General features: G+C 52.8%; 1 protein-coding gene across 2 annotated transcripts; it reads right to left on the bottom strand.

Annotated features, from left to right (window-relative positions):
• Positions 1–1,643: 1,643 nt before the first annotated feature.
• On the bottom strand, positions 1,644–15,045 carry GAL3ST2 (galactose-3-O-sulfotransferase 2). 2 transcript variants are annotated; one of them, XM_005501612.3, is made up of 4 exons: positions 8,604–15,045; positions 3,548–3,631; positions 2,869–3,148; positions 1,644–2,779 (listed from the first exon to the last, which is right to left on the bottom strand). In XM_005501612.3, exons 1-4 carry the CDS (start codon positions 8,627–8,629, stop codon positions 1,922–1,924), a joined length of 1,248 nt encoding a protein of 415 aa, XP_005501669.1. In that variant the 5' UTR covers positions 8,630–15,045; the 3' UTR covers positions 1,644–1,921. The 2 variants fall into 2 exon arrangements, with proteins under 2 accessions (XP_005501669.1, XP_021142089.1); XM_021286414.2 differs by having other exon boundaries at positions 11,094–15,045.
• Between the last annotated feature and the right edge of the window lie 87 nt (positions 15,046–15,132).

The following is a 15,132-nucleotide window of genomic DNA, read 5'->3' as shown; positions in this document are numbered from 1 at the left end:
GGTCCCAGCCTCCCTGGGACACCCACCCCCTGATCAGCTGTTAAGAAATTATTTTTATGCTTTTATTCCATCCTCACCAGCAGCTGAGCTAAAGCAGCTTGACAGAATTCATACAGCAAGCGACTGATCATAGAATCACAGAACAGTTTGGGCTGAAGGGACTGTGAAAGCTCCCCCAGTTCCCCCCCTGCCATGAGCAGGGACATCTTCACCAGCTCAGGTTGCTCAGAGCCCCGTCCAGCCTGGCCTGGGATGTCTCCAGGGATGGTTCATCCACCACCTCCCTGGCCAATCTGGGCCAGGCTCTCACCACCCTCAGGGACAACACTTTCTTCCTTGTGTCTAACCTGAATCTCCCTCCTTTAGTTTAAAACCATCACCCCTTGTCCTAGCTCAACAAGCCCTGCTGAAAAGTCTGTCTCCATCTTCTGGGCCCCTTTTAAGTCCAGAAAGGCTGCAATAAGGTCTCCCAGAGCTTCTCTTCTCCAGCTGAACACCCCAGCTCTCTCAGCTCGGCTGCGGCTGCAGGAGCAGCTGTGAAGGGCCCCGGGCTCCCCCGGGCTGAACTGCAGCTGCCGTCCCCTCCGCCTGCCCAGCTACAAACGCCTCCTAAAGCTGGTTAATTTTAGCCGGGGTTGCTGGAGCAGAAAACCCTGATGGTGCTGTTAATGTCCCCATTGCTCCTGTTGTGCATCACATGGGCTGTGGAGGAGCTGGAGTTCCACCACAGGTTAACCCTCACCTCAGCCGCCTTCCCCAGCTCCCCACTGAGTTTAAACACCGCCGAGGAAAATCTCAGCTCTGCTTCTCACTCTCAATAGCATCTTTCCTGCCTCCCAGCTGCCCCGCTGGCTTCATCCCCGAGGTGATCCATCATCCCAGCAGATCCCCACTGCCACCCCGACCAGTGCAAGCAGGAGGAAACGCTGGCCAAGCTCCAAAACGCTGCACCACGGGTGATGGAAACGGGTGATGCACAATCATTAACAGCACTGACGCAACAGCCCTTGGGCTTGGAGCTTCCATCCTGCTGACAAACCTTCACAGCGGCAAGTGAGCAGGTTTAATTACCTCCTTCAATAATGAGGTCATGCCCTAAACGAGGAGCAGCTGTGCCTCCTTCCAGCCCTCTCCATACCCCTGTTAGGGAGTTTGACCAACACACCAGCAGGGGAGCCCAAAGAAACCTTTGCTGATAACAGGCTTCAGGGGTCCCGAGCCCAAGGGACTGTCCCTGCCCAGGGACTGGGGACCCTCACACAAGAGAGAGGGGGAAACAACAAAAATGGGCCCTCCCAGAGGAGCACCCAGTGGTCCCAAGTGAAGCAGAGGCCCCGCACCTCATGACGCGGACGAGATGGACATGGGGAAAGGCTGCCAGCCAGCGCACCCGGCTCTGGGCACGGTGCTCGGGATTCCCACTCACAAAGCAGCCCCAGCATCGCGTGGTGGTCAGACGTCCTCTGGGACCGGAGACCCAACACTGCTCCTGCTCCTTCGAGCGCTGCGTCCCCTCGTTGTGCCCTCCTTGCTTTCCTCTCCCTCCCCTTTTTTTCCCTAAATGCCGAAAATCAGGACTCCAGTGAGCTGTGACCAGCCCGGATGTAAGGATAACTGTTAAATAAAGGCAAATGCAAACAAAATGCTTAATCCCGTGATTAATGATTAAGAGGCAGGAATGCCTAAGCCAGCTGAAAGCCCGTCCAGCGCTCAGCACTGCTGGTTGCCCCTGGCGAGCGAGGAGGAGGATCCAGCCAACATCCAGCTCAAGGTCCCTCAAAAAGGGACCCGCCACCAGTGTGGCGGCCCCAAACAAAGCCCAACTCCTTCCCGCCACGTCCCCTTCACGTGCAAGAGTCCTGTGGGCCAGCCACGTGCCAGACGTGGGGTGATGTGACACCGCAGCAGGTTGTCACATGCCCTAGTTGGGAGGTGGGATCTGCGTCTTCTTCTCCTGGAAAGCGGGCAAGGACAAGCCGAATGGCTTCCTCTTCTTGTGCGGGTGTTGAACCGCATAGAGATAGGACGTGTACTGGAGCTCTGGCATCACCATCCTCTGGCAGGTTCTCAAAGTCCTGTTGTCTAAGTCTTGTCTGAGATTGTACCCAAGGATATTTGCAGCCCCTGACTGGAAAGGCAGGAGAGCTTTGTTCTGGATGCGATCCTTCTCCACTGCCTTCTGGTCTGAGAGACAGGTCTCCATCAGCTCCTTCTGCCTCATTCGCAGGTGATTCACCTCCTTCTCCAGCTTCTTGAGTCCTATGGTCTCCTCAATTGTCCTCCAGAAGCTCTGGTTGAAGTGCAGGTAGAGCTGCCAGTCCAGTGAGCACCACACTTTGATACGCTCCTTGCTTTCCAGAGTCAAGGTCTGGACAGTGTCCTGGCTTCTGGAATTGAGCTTAAAGTAAATCACGTCGTCCAGATCCCAGCACAAAACGTGCTTCAAGAGGATCATGGACTCATCAAAGTACTCTGCTATCAAGATCAGGTGGAAGTTCTGCTCAATCTCCTTCAGGACTGCCTGGACGTACTTTTTGTTGTCCTGTGCATTGTTATCGTAGCCAAAGTCAAACCACATAATATTCCTGGCGTAGATGTTTTTCTTGGAATCCTCCGGGTGGTAATACTTCATGGGTGATGCCAGGTACTCGTTCACGTCCTTGGACAGCCTAAAGGCAGGGACAGTGTCCTTGTAGTAGGTGTAGGAAGACTCCAGCAGAGAAATGGGGTTCCTCAGGATGGAGAAGTAGAAGGTGTTCGCTGCCATCACCTTTTGCACCTGTGTGCCGGGAGGAAGAAGAGGCTGTTAGTCCCGAGGTACTGCTTGTTCAACCAGGTTTCTCCGCAGACGTCACGGCTCTTTCTTACCTCCGAGGGGTTAAACCGCAGGTGGTTGCACATGATGTTGTAGTTCTGTCCTATGGCTTGAAATGCCTCCACAAAGTGGGCCAGGAAGGTCTTCGGGTAGCCCAGGTGGACGTGGTGGGCAGCTGGGAGGGCGACGGTGAGGTTGTACCTCTCCGCAAACCTGAACATGACGTTGAGAAGGGTGCTGCTGGCTGTCTTGTGGGTCTTGAGGAACATGACGTTAGTCTTGGCACGGCAAGGCATGGAAGGTATCAGCAGCTCCCCGTGGCTTTTCAGGATCCTGCAGGAAGACAACAAATGGGGAGAACAGCCTCTCCAGTGCCGTATCCCACCTCTGAGACCCGGCAAAGCCAAACCCCAGCAGTTCTCCTGATACCACCCCTGCAGCTGGGGCAAGACACCAACCCAAACAAGCGCCATCCCTCGGGCACAGAAATCGGACAGTTTTCTGCTTCTCCAGGTCCTAACTTACTCAAAGGCTTCAGCTTCATCCCCAAAGAGCTGCATTTTGGCTAATTTGATCCCTTGCCTGCCCAAATGTGGATCTAGGACCCAACATGGGGCTGCTGCCCTTCCAGAATGACCCTAAACCTCATGAGAGTTAAATCAAGCGTCACAGGTCAGGTCCTTGCTGCCCTGGGCAGATAAAGTCATGCGACCTCTCTTCTGCTTCACTTACAGGAAACTTTTATTCTTCGCATGGTAGAATCCCGATAGGAAGATGAGCCCCAGGAAGAGGTTGACGATGAGACACTTGATGTGCCTGGAAAGAAAGCAAAGTTTCAGTGGATTTTTATCCGAGAGTCCTTTCCCAAATGTGAACCACCGAACTTTGCGTATTGCCCATGGGAATCTTTGTCACCTGGAGCACAATTTTTTGGCTCCCCGACTTGTGTCAGCGGCTCCAGCACTAGAGGTAGGACAGTGAGAAATTGCGCTTTTAATGTCACTCTCCTAATTTTGGCCTTTGGCAAGAGGCAGGTCACATCAGGCAGGGCCTGAGCTCTGCTCCACTGCGTTTTATTTTGGTTTTCTTTTGGTTTACTGGGGCATTAGAGCTTATTCACATCAAGCTATTCTCAGCAATCACTGAGAGCTGGAAAACAAGCCCGTTGTGGGGTATAAGGATTTCCTCGGTAAGAAAGCTGGGCACAATCACATCACTCCAGAAGATGGTGAACTCAAAGAAACACCAAACAGGTTTTTTTCAATATAAGGTAGATTTTTCAAAAGAGAGAAACAATTAATAACCCAACAGCACCTGTAATGGACTAATTACATCCTGCCTTTGGACAAGAGGACACTGCAATAACTCCTCCCAGCCCAGCTCTTCTGTTCATCAGATCTTCTCCCCTTGGCCGGACTTTAACCTGCCTGAGCTCAGTGATGGCTCTTTGGACCATCTACCTGCCCTTTGCCCGGAAAATGATGAGCAGGGAGTCTTTTCCAGCACTAATTAGGCAACCACCATGTACCACCGGCTATGTGTTCTAGCTGGGACACATACCGGATCTTTTGAAGGTTTGATGCCCACCAGAAAGGGCTTGATCTGACTTCTCTGATCTTAAAAGCTTTTTTAACCCGGTGTGAACTCCATGTTTTCAGCTGCCAATTCCAAAACGCAGCGGATCTGGCTTGGTCTTCAAATTATTTTGAGAAGATGCAGTCCCATTTACAGCCTGGGATGGTCACTCTTGTGGTCACTCTTCCAAGCGAGCAAGGAATGCTTCAAGCGTGCCCAACCTGAGGGTCAATGGGGACACAAGGACTGGCGTGGTCTGGACCTGGCGGTCCTTTCTACTGTCCTGCTGGCCAAGGGTCCTCACACATGGTCCTGCTGCACAGGGTGGTGGCTTTCATAGCCTCCAGCTTGCACAATGTGAAAGACGTTGAACCTCTCCTTCTAGCTGGCCTTAGGAGAGCACAAGCCCCAGCTTTATCTGGCGTGGTCCACAGCCTCCCGCTGGCAGGCCACAGAACGACAAAGTCGGGCTGTGACAGCCTGGATCACATCGTGGAAAACCAGAGAGAGGACGAGAGCAAAATCCAACAGAGCAGGAGGAGCTGCACAATAAACCACAGCTGTGATCCAGGAGCCACGGACCGAACATCAACACCGCGGGAAGCACAGGGACAGGTGACAATGTCGCAGCATCACAATGACACTGCACAAAAGCCTCTGACTTTGCTCGCTATGCAGAGCTGCCCCAAACCACTTTTACTTCAAGCTTTGGTTTGCACAAGAGCGCTTTCCTTGTCCAGTGCATCCCGGCCAAAACGGGACATCCCCAGAGCCTCAGCCACAGCCCGTACCAACCTCCGACAAGAATTTGCAGCACGGCTCCTGCAAGAAGAGTTTCAAGACAAGCAGCCTTTCATCAGTATTTCTTATCTGTTGGTCCCAGACCTGTTAGGGGAACAGGGGTGAGACAATCCCCTTTCTTTTGGTTGCTTTGCATAAGTAAATAGAGATGAGGCAGGTGAAGAAATGCAGAGGAGCCCACAGGCACATCTGTCAAATGCAGCCCCTGCCCATTTTTATGGTCTTTCATTTACAGCAAAGCCAATGTTAATGTGACGGTTTTCCAGAACACATCACTCTGCCTGGAGGTCTTTCCTAAGCCATTCTGGTGACGTCCTTCTCCTGCACCTTTGCTGCAGGGTTTAATATGTGCAATAATGGCCCATGCATTGGTCTGGGTGGTGTCCTCAAAACAGTAACTCCGATGGATGTCTTATGGGGCAAACAAATCAATATGTGCCTAAAACAATCCTGAAGACAGATCAGGATGACAATATGCTCCAGGATTACCAATCCCTTCTACTGCAAGCAGACAGGATCTGTAGAGCTCTAGAACTTGGCTACTTGAGGAATCCCATATTTTAATAGTTATTTACTTTAATAAGTGTCACCCTGTCTCCAAATCCCCAAACGTGCAGCACACTGAGCCCGTCTCCAGTGTCACAGGATGCCCTGAGCAGACCTGTTTCATCTGGATGTGCTTCAAAAGGCCCAAACAACATCCGGATTTTGCACCTGGAGAAACAGCAATGGATAATGGTCTGGATTATCGAGAATCACAGAATCATTTCGGTTGGGAGAGACCCTCAAGATCATCGAGTCCAACCGTTCCCCCATCACATGTCCCTAAGAACCTCATGTCCATCTGTCCAACCCTCCAGGGATGGTGACTCCAGCACTGCCCTGGGCAGCCTGTTCCAATGCCCCACAGCCCTTTGGGGAAGAAATTGTTCCCCAGATCCAACCTCAACCTCCCCTGGCGCAACTTGAGGCCATTTCCTCTCATCCCATCACTTATTACTTGGGACTGACACCCTCTGTGCTACAACCTCCAGCAGGCCTGTTTCATTTGGATGTGCTTCAAAAGCCCCCCAAAACACCCAGATTTTGCACCTGGAGAAACAGGGAGGGACAACGATCTGGATTATCTAGGCGCATAAAGCCTCCAAGTGCAGTGCCAAACAGCTGTGGGTAAGTTTTGGGCAGGAACGTGCCAAAGTGAGCCCTGAGGATCTGTGCAGAGCTCATCCCTTCCTCGCAGCACCCTCCTGAAGACAACTGTGACCCACAGCCCAGCCATGTCCACGCTGTCACCCGCAGCAGCGGCCACCCAGCCAACACTGGGATGGCCAAACCATGGCAGCTTCCCAGAATGGCCAGCTCAGAGGAGCAGGAGTGACCGATTTCTTTGGCACATGGGACAGGGAGCTGCCAGGAATGCAGGATTGATGGGCTTCTCTTCCTGGGGGTGCCAAACAATGCTGCCCCGTGGCCTGGGGCTTGTTCCCCTGCCTGGGATGGATGGATGGATGGATGGATGGATGGATGGATGGATGGATGGATGGATGGATGGAAGGCTCTCCAGTTCGGGGAGTGGGACAGGGAAGGGACAGCAGCCACTGTCACCCTGCTGGAGCTCAGTCCAGCATAGGATGGGGTCCTTAGGGGAAGGTCAGGGATCGAGTTGGTCCCCAGGGAGGAGCGCAGGCAAACAGAGACCAGGGTCAGATGAGAGAAGAAGGCTGCAGGGCAGTCCTGGGCAGGACCGGTAAAGAGGGTCCTGTCACAGCATCCCAGAATGTCAGGGACTGGAAGGGACCTGGAAAGCTCATCCAGTGCAATCCCCCCATGGAGCAGGAACACCCAGATGAGGTTACACAGGAAGGTGTCCAGGCGGGTTGGAATGTCTGCACAGAAGGAGACTCCACAACCTCCCTGGGCAGCCTGGGCCAGGCTCTGACACCCTCACCACCAACAAGTTTCTTCTCAAATTTAAGTGGACCCTCCTGTGTTCCAGTTTGCACCCATTGCCCCTTGTCCTGTCACTGGTTGTCACCCAGAAGAGCCTGGCTCCATCCTCCTGACACTCCCCCTTTCCATATTGATCCCCAGGAATGAGTCACCCCTCAGTCTCCTCCAGCTCCAGAGCCCCAGCTCCCTCAGCCTTTCCTCACACGGGAGATGCTCCACTCCCTTCAGCATCTTGGTGGCTGCGCTGGACTCTCTCCAGCAGTTCCCTGTCCTGCTGGAACTGAGGGGCCACAACTGGACACAAGATTCCAGGTGTGGTCTCCCCAGGGCAGAGTAGAGGGGCAGGAGAACCTCTCTGGCCCCATCAGCCCTGGGGCTCGGCCACCCCAACTGCACCGTAGGAGTTGTCGCTACCTCCAGCATGTCCTGTGGACCCACACGTGGGGTTTCACTGCCTCTTCTGCCCCCACTGCCCCGGCACACCCCAGTGAGAACAGCCCTTAGTGCCACACACATCTGTCACCAGACTGCAAGGCTCTGACTGAGCCCCTTCTAAATCTGTCTGTGCTGGGCCAACAGATGCCGTATTCAACGACGGCTAAAATATTCCCTCACCCTCTAATCCCTTCAAGACAGACAAGTCCCACTCCTCCCAGAGCTATTTCCTCTCACACGAGGAAAATAAGGCGAGTACCGGGCGTTACAGCAGACAGAGCTGATCTTTAATACAAACAGTTACCACCGCAGGCAGAGGGGTTTGTAACCACCCAGCCCATCCACGGGAGCCTGGAGAACGTGACACACAGGATCACGGCTGCAGCAGTTTCTTCCTTGCTCGCACAACAGGGAGGAAACATTTCACCGAGGGTGCAGGAAGCCCGAGCCAGCCGAGAGTCGCAGGGCACGACCATCTGCTGTTTTACCCCATTAACACAGTCTTTTGCAAAGCAAAGCTCAAGAGAGAAAGCCACAATTCGAATGAACGTCACACGAGAGGCACCTTAGCACGCAAGACGTGCAACCAGCCTGGGAGCCCTTTGAGGAACCGCTTGGGAGCTGATTGCTAAGACACAAAATTCTTCCAAGAAGCCAAAAACCTTGGGGAGCTGCTGGCAGGGCTGGAGCTGGTGGTTCATCTCGCCTTTCCAACCTGTGCCTCCCCACAGTGGAAAACTACCTCTCAGGTCGCACTCGGAGGTGCCATTATGGATGCTTTAATGCTTGGGACAACCTTCTTATTCATTTGGTTTAAGCTTAAGTAACAGAGCTCTAACCAGGCTCTTTCAAGTTAAGAGACCTGCAATACAGGACAGACAGAAACAGTCACAGCAAAATTCATCTCTTCCCTGGAGCCAACGGTAATTAACTTTATAGGTGATTACAAATTTACAGGGATTACCTGAACCTTCTATAAACTGTGTTTCAATTCTGCGCCCGCAGCGGTCGCCCCCCTCCCGCTCACCTTGAAGCACACCCAGGGCTTTTCATGCTGTGAGCTGGAAAATATCCCCGTTGCAAATCGACTCCAAATGCTCCTTTTGTTCGCGGGCTCCTCTGGCTCCTACCGCACGCGTCTCTATTTCTAGCATCCCATCGGTGCGATGGGGCGGGCGAGGACGAAGGGAGTGGCCAGGTGTTCCCAGGGGTGGGTGGAAGGTGATTAATAAGCCATAAAAAGCTCTGGTTCGGCAAGACGTTGACAAAGAGCCGCCTCGGGAGATGGGGTTTGCAGCGACGGGAGGATTTAGCAGGGACCCTTCGGTGGGGACCAGGTGGCTGAGGGAAGGTCCCTTTGTCACCCTGCACAGTGTCACACCAGTCAGTGTGCCCCCCTACCCACCCTGCACCCCTTGCTCGGGGGTTTAGGACTGTAACTCTCTGCCAGACTCATATTTCAACAGGAAACAGCGGACAACAGCAAAACACCGTTCACCTGTCAGGAATTCCCTGTAAAACATGTAGAGTTGAAACACTTTCCCAGTGAAAATGCAAATGTTGCAGCCGGAGGTGAAGAGATTAGAAACGCTGCTCAGTCTAGGCCTTGGGAGAGAGACGGAACAGGCGTTACCTGACGGTTAATCTACAGAGTGACGTCCTGGAGGTATCTTCTGATCTCTGAACTGCCTGAAAGGAGGTTGTAGCATGGAGGGCGTTGGTATCTTCTCCCACATAACACATGACAGGAGCAGAGGAAACGGCCTCAAGTTGCGCCAGGGGAGGTTGAGGTTGGATGTGGGGAACAATTTCTTCCCCAAAGGGCTGTGGGGCATTGGAACAGGCTGCCCAGGGCAGTGCTGGAGTCACCATCCCTGGAGGGTTGGACAGACAGAGACGAGGTTCTCAGGGACACGGGGTGGGGGAATGGTTGGACTCGATGATCTTGAGGGGCTTTTCCAACCAAAATGATTCTATGATTAACATTCCAACTTGCATTACACAGGGATTGATGGTTGCAAACTGCCCCAGAAGAGCAGGATTTGTCCTGCGGGTCTGGATTGGGGTGACCCCCCAACTCCCCACGCTGGGGGAAGTCAATGCTCTCCTCATTTGGGCAACAAAAAGATCACCCACCTCTCCCAGCCTGGAAAAGTGGATTTAAGCTGTTGCTTTTGGTCTTGTACTGCCGTGCCACTTCCCGTGCACCTCCTGCCACGGTCCCTTTTCCCTCCCTGCCCACGGTGCCACCTTTCTAAACCTCGTGTGCTGGTGGCCCAACATGCCACACCACGAGCCAAGTCCTCAGCATTCTGGTATCCTTCACCTACGTTGCGCTAAGTCTTCAGAGTACCCAAATACACAGTATTTCCTTTTAAATCACAGCTTCCTCAGGCCAGCCCCAGCTCCAGCGCACACCGAGATTCAGAGATTAGCAAGGTATAGGGTTGCTTTCCTCGAGTTTCTTGGTAGAACAAGAGCCAATGTGCTGTTTTATGAAGAATTTCTAGGGTTACTCCTGGCACAGCATCAGCTGCTGCTCGCAGGGGGTCACATTTAATAGACTTCATTCTCCTGTTACACGATACACGTCAGCTGCTCAATCTCTCGCTCAGAAGCCGGTAGGACCCACGAATCACAAAAGACCTTTTTTTTACACTTTTACAGTTGAATCATTGCTCTCTGCTGGGGTGTCGCATATGAATCGTCAGGTTTGGTTACGCAGAAAAGTACGGTGACCTGCAGAAATGCCTCACGTGGGGCTGGGCTGTGGTGAGCCTGGCAGCACTGACGCAGGATTCATTAGCTGGGCAGGATGATGAATTAATAGCTCTATAGTTGCCTCCGCTTCATGCTGGGTTAGGGGCAAGCGTGGTGGGTGAGGACCCCACGCAGCCACTCACTCACTGCCCTGCAGCAGGATGGGGAGAGAATCCGAAAGGCGAAAGCGCAAACACTCGCAGGTTGGGATAAAGACAGCTTAATAGGTAAAGCAAAAGCCGTGTGCACAAGCAGAGCAAAAGGAATTGATGCACTGCTTCCCACGGCAGGCAGGCGTTCAGCCGTCCCTGGTAAAGGTACCCACCCCGGTCACAGATCCCAAACCAGGCACCGTAGCAGCTGCGAGGATGACAATTAACTCTGTCGCACCAAAACCAGTACAGAGAGTCAACTGCTTCCTCGCTGTGCCAGAACACTGCTTCCAAGTGTTGAGCATCCACATCGTGCTCATATTTAAGTCTATCCCAGAAAAAAATAGAATTTTGGACAAAAAATTCCCACCACAATGATTCTTTATAAAAATATCCCCCTCACGCATATATGTACCCACCCCGCCTCTCCCTCCTGTACACAACAGGGAACTGATATTTGAAAGCATCATTGAGAATGAAGAAAAGAAGGACAATACTGGTGTTTAAGGTCTGGGAAAGATACTACAAAATAACCCTATGATAACTCCTCCCTTCTGTTCCCTCAGGGTATTTGCTCTGTTGTTCAGCTGAAATCGTAAACTTACATTGAGCTTTAGGATCTTCACGTGTAAGGAACGTGGCTGTGCCAGAACGGTCCCGGCCACAGCACCGCGTTATTGCTCAGCCCCGACTCCCTCCCTCGTGTTCTCTCTGTATGTGGCTGAAAAAAAAAGCAGTATGGAAAGTTCCGCTTCCCAAAAAGAACCATTCACGTGTAAAGCCTGTATTTTAAACAATTATGGTCAGTGGTTTGTGGGGGGGGTAGGCGCGGAAAAGAGAGAGAAAGAATGGCGTAGGAAAAAGGCAGAGAATAGAAACAGGCTGATCCGGAATGAGCGAGCTGCATCAGCTCAGCCTGGCAGAATGCGAGAGCAGCTCAAACAACAGAGGTATTTCTGGTGAAAGCATCTGTGTGGCTGAGTTGAGAGAGCTGTGACCTTACAGTTGTATGGAGAAGAGTGTTGCAGCACAGGCCTGAGCACAAGCCATCATCCTGAAGGCAATTTGACAGCTTGCAGCCTTGTGGAGATGGTGTTCAGGTTAAAAACAGAAGAAAAGACGACCCCGTCGGATGATTTTCTTCCAAGAATAAAGGGCTGCGGCTGGAAGAGCTATTTCACTGCACTGTGGAAGAGCAGAGATCACAGAGAAGCAGCTAATGGAGAAGACAGTTGCTGGGTAAGACCAGCTTTCCTCGTTGGATGGTGTCCGGTGAGGCCTCCTGAACCAGTGGACAGAAGTGAAAACCAGTGATCAGCAGCCTCCAAGGCAGTTCCCTGCCCGCCCCGCAGACCAGCCCTCCGCTTCGCGTCTCCCGCCTCTCCAGGCTGCGGGAACAGCGTCCAACACTTTGCTGACACCTGGGCAAACAGCACCCACCGCTCTCCCCGTGTCGACAGCAAACGCGATTTTGCGGGTATTTTGTCAGGTCGGTGTCAGGATCTACCTTTGTCAAATCCCTGGGCTTTTCCCAGTCACCTGCTTCACTTGCACCTGATGGAGCCAGGGTGACGAGAGCAACTCGTCAGTAAACACGGATGTGATGAGCAAACACTGAGCAGACCAGGTGAGTCACCAGCGGATGGCTTGGCCTGCCCTGTGCTAACGGAAGGGTGACAATGTGGTTTTGTACACCAGCCTGTAAACTACAACCCCTCCTCAAAACACACTGTAGAAAAGAAACCCCAAAATAACCAAAGAACAAACCCCCCCCCATCTTAGAATGGAATATTTCAGTTGGAAGGGACCTACGATGATCTCTAGTCCAACTGATGGCCTGACCACTTCACGCTGACCAAAAGTTAAAATAATTTGTTGTCTGACAGGTTTAGGGCACCAACCCCCTCTCTAGAAGCCTGTTCAGTGTCTGACACCCTCTCGGCACAGACCCCCCCCCCCCGGCTTGGCTCTGACCCGTTCCCATGTGTCCCTGTCCCTGGTTCCAGAGCTCAGCACCTCTCTCTCCAGTCCCTCAGGAAGCTGCAGAGCCAGGTCGCCCCTCAGCCTCCTCTTCTCCAAACTAGACAACCCCAGAGCCCTTAGCTGCTCCTCACAGGACATTCCTTCCTGTCTTTCACCAGCTTGGTTGCTCTCCTCTGGAGGCATTCGAGGACCTTCACATCCATCTGGAATGCTGGGGCCCAGCACTGTATGCGTGGTTTAGCTAAAGGGGCTTGACAAAATTCATACAGCGAGTCATAGATCATAGAATCACAGATGGTTTGGGTTGAAGGGACTGTGAAAGCTCCCCCAGCGCCCCCCCTGCCATGAGCAGGGACATCTTCACCAGCTCAGGTTGCTCAGAGCCCCGTCCAGCCTGGCCTGGGATGTCTCCACGGATGGTTCATCCACCACCTCTCTGCCCAACCTGGGCCAGGCTCTCACCACCCTCAGGGACAACAATTTCCTCTTCATGTTCAGCCTGAATCTCCTTCCTTTAGTTTAAAACCACCACCCCTTGTCCTATCACAACAGGCCCTGCTGAAAAGTCTGTCCCCATCTTTCTTATGGGCCCCTTTTAAGTCCAGGAAGGCCGCACTAAGGTCTCCCTGGAGCTTCTCTTCTGCAGCTGAACACCCCAACTCTCTCAGCCTGTCCTCCCAGCAGAGCTGTTCCAGCCTCGGGTCATTCCTGTGGCTCCTCTGGCCCCTCTCCAGCAGGTCCATGTGTGTCTTGTGCTGAGGACCCAGAGCTGGACCAGCACTGCAGGGGGGTCTCACCAGAGCGGAGCAGAGGGGACAATCCCCTGCCTCCACCTGCTGCCCAAGCTGCTGGTGATGCAGCCCAAAATACGATTGCCGTCTGGGCTGCAAGCGCACATGGCTGGGTCATGGCCAGTCTTTCACCCCCAGCACCCCCAAGTCCTTGTCCTGGGGGCTGTTCTTCATCCCTCCATCCCCAGCCTGGATTGATACTGGGGGGTGCCCTGACCCAGGTGCAGGACCTTGCACTTGGCCTTGTTGAACCTCATGAGGTTTGCATGAGCCCACTTCTCCAGCTTGTCTAGGTCCTTCTGGATGTCATCCTGTCCCTCAGGTGTGTCACCAGCACCACTCTGCTTGCTGTCACTTGCAGACTTGCTGAGGGTGCATTTGATCCCACTGTCTGTCAATGATGAAGATATTAAACAGCACTGGTCCCAATACAGACCCCTGAGGGACACCACTTGTCACCAGTGTCCACCTCTTAGTATTGTCAGAAAACTTGCTAACGGTGCGTTCAACCCCTGCATCCAGATCACCAAGCCCTGAGGAACATTCCTGGTGACCAGTCACCGGCCACATGTAGCCCCAGTCACTACAACCTTTTGAGCTCTGTCCTCCAGCCAGTTCTTCACCCAGCATACCATGAATCCACTCATCTCCCAGTTGGACAACTGGGCCAGAAGGATGCTGTGAGGGACAGTATCAAAAGCCTGCCTAAAATCTTTACTAAAAAAATACTCAAACTGAGGAAAAAGAGACAGTGTCTGGGATTTGTGGAGCATCATAGAATCATTTTGGTTGGAAGAGACCCTCAAGATCAACCCCAACCATTAACCCAACCCTGACAGGACAAGCAAGATCCCAAGTCAAAAGGATTGTTCCATAGTAATCAGTGACTCCTAAAAGGTATAAAAGACCCACCCAAACATCCCTTATCCCCCACAAGTGTCCCTGGCCAGACTGTATGGCCTCACAGCACAGGCGACACACACAGCACAGGTGACACATGCTACCGAGAGAACACGCAAAAGTGACAAGAGCATGAACATGAGTAAAATCAGCCTACTTTAAAAATAAAATCACACTCTATTAGGTCTTGACCTGACCTCTGATACTTGCCCACACCACCATCTTCTTTCTCTCACCCTCCTGCTTGAGTAAACCCTTTATTTTTGGCCTCACCAACACGAGCAGGGCACAGGACATGGACACCAGTCTGACCACTGACCGGGGAGCCTTGGAACCACCTCTGCCAGGTTGAAACACCACGGTAAGGGGGCACTTTGGGAAAATAAATAAGAACCGGTATGTACAGAAGTCTCTTTTGCCTTAACGCACCATGTGCACAGAAAACTCCGGGCAATTTCAGCATCCCTGTCCTCGTCTCTGCCCAGCCTCATCTAGTTTATTGGTTGGGAGGGACAGCCTCTTCCAGTAAATCATTCACACAACGGCTCTTGCCCTTTGTGAGAGCAAATTGGGACTTGCTGTCAAGGACAGACGGGAAGACGAGGAAGGAGGAAATTGCGGCATGCCCGAAGCCTGACCCTGCCAGAGAGACATCCTGGGTGTTCCTCTCAGCCTGCCTCTGGTGTTTCCTCTCCAACTCATCCCACCCAGAAGTTACAGCTTCGGGCACCCTCTCTTCTCCATCTCCAGACGGCAAACACAAAAGTGGGACAACGCTAATGTCTGCTGGGTACAGGACGCAGGTGGCATCACTGAAGAGGCCACCACCTCATGCTGTCGTGGGCTTTTGGACAAGCGTATTAGACCAAAACAAGTGAGGAAGAGCAGCATTTCTACTGGGAGATGGGGGTGCTCCTGTGCCCCTGATGCTTCACTTGCACACCCCATGTGAGAAAATGCTGGTGACACC

Source organism: Columba livia, chromosome 9, assembly GCF_036013475.1.
Source record: "Columba livia isolate bColLiv1 breed racing homer chromosome 9, bColLiv1.pat.W.v2, whole genome shotgun sequence".
NCBI classification, from domain to species: Eukaryota; Metazoa; Chordata; class Aves; order Columbiformes; family Columbidae; genus Columba; species Columba livia.
This window is presented reverse-complemented; position numbering and strand designations above follow the sequence as displayed.